General features: G+C 64.5%; 1 protein-coding gene across 1 annotated transcript in view; it reads right to left on the minus strand.

The window, feature by feature from the left end:
• Positions 1-2: 2 nt before the first annotated feature.
• The window catches only part of IGFBP2 (insulin-like growth factor binding protein 2, 36kDa), a 3,785-nt gene continuing 3,432 nt past the window's right edge, over positions 3-355 (minus strand). The window contains exon 3 of the mRNA XM_010161795.1: positions 3-343. Coding sequence (XP_010160097.1) covers positions 176-343 — 168 coding nt within the window. The 3' untranslated portion in view covers positions 3-175. The remainder of the gene's footprint in view (positions 344-355) is intronic.

Raw genomic sequence — 355 nt, forward strand, 5'->3', positions numbered from 1 at the left:
CACCCTTTCCCTCCCATCATCCCTCCCCTCCCCAGGAACCGGGCAGCAGGGGGAGGGCAGCACGCAGGACCCAACCCCAGTCTCTTCCAGAGCCTAAAGAGTCACGCTGAAACCCATGTAAAATCCAGCACTGGGGCCACGGCGAGCCGCCTCCAGCGAGCAGGATCACATCCGTCTACTGGCTCCGCAGGGCATGTGCTCCCCGGTCCTCTTGCTCGTGGGCTGTGTAGAAGAGGTGGCACTCGGGGTCCCCACGGATGGTGGGCGCACCTTGGATCACCTTCCCGTGGATGGGGTCCACACACCAGCACTCGCCGCGCTGCCCGTTCACCGACATCTTGCACTGCACGGAGAG

Source organism: Eurypyga helias, unplaced genomic scaffold (assembly GCF_000690775.1).
Source record: "Eurypyga helias isolate BGI_N326 unplaced genomic scaffold, ASM69077v1 scaffold47851, whole genome shotgun sequence".
NCBI lineage: Eukaryota > Metazoa > Chordata > Aves > Eurypygiformes > Eurypygidae > Eurypyga > Eurypyga helias.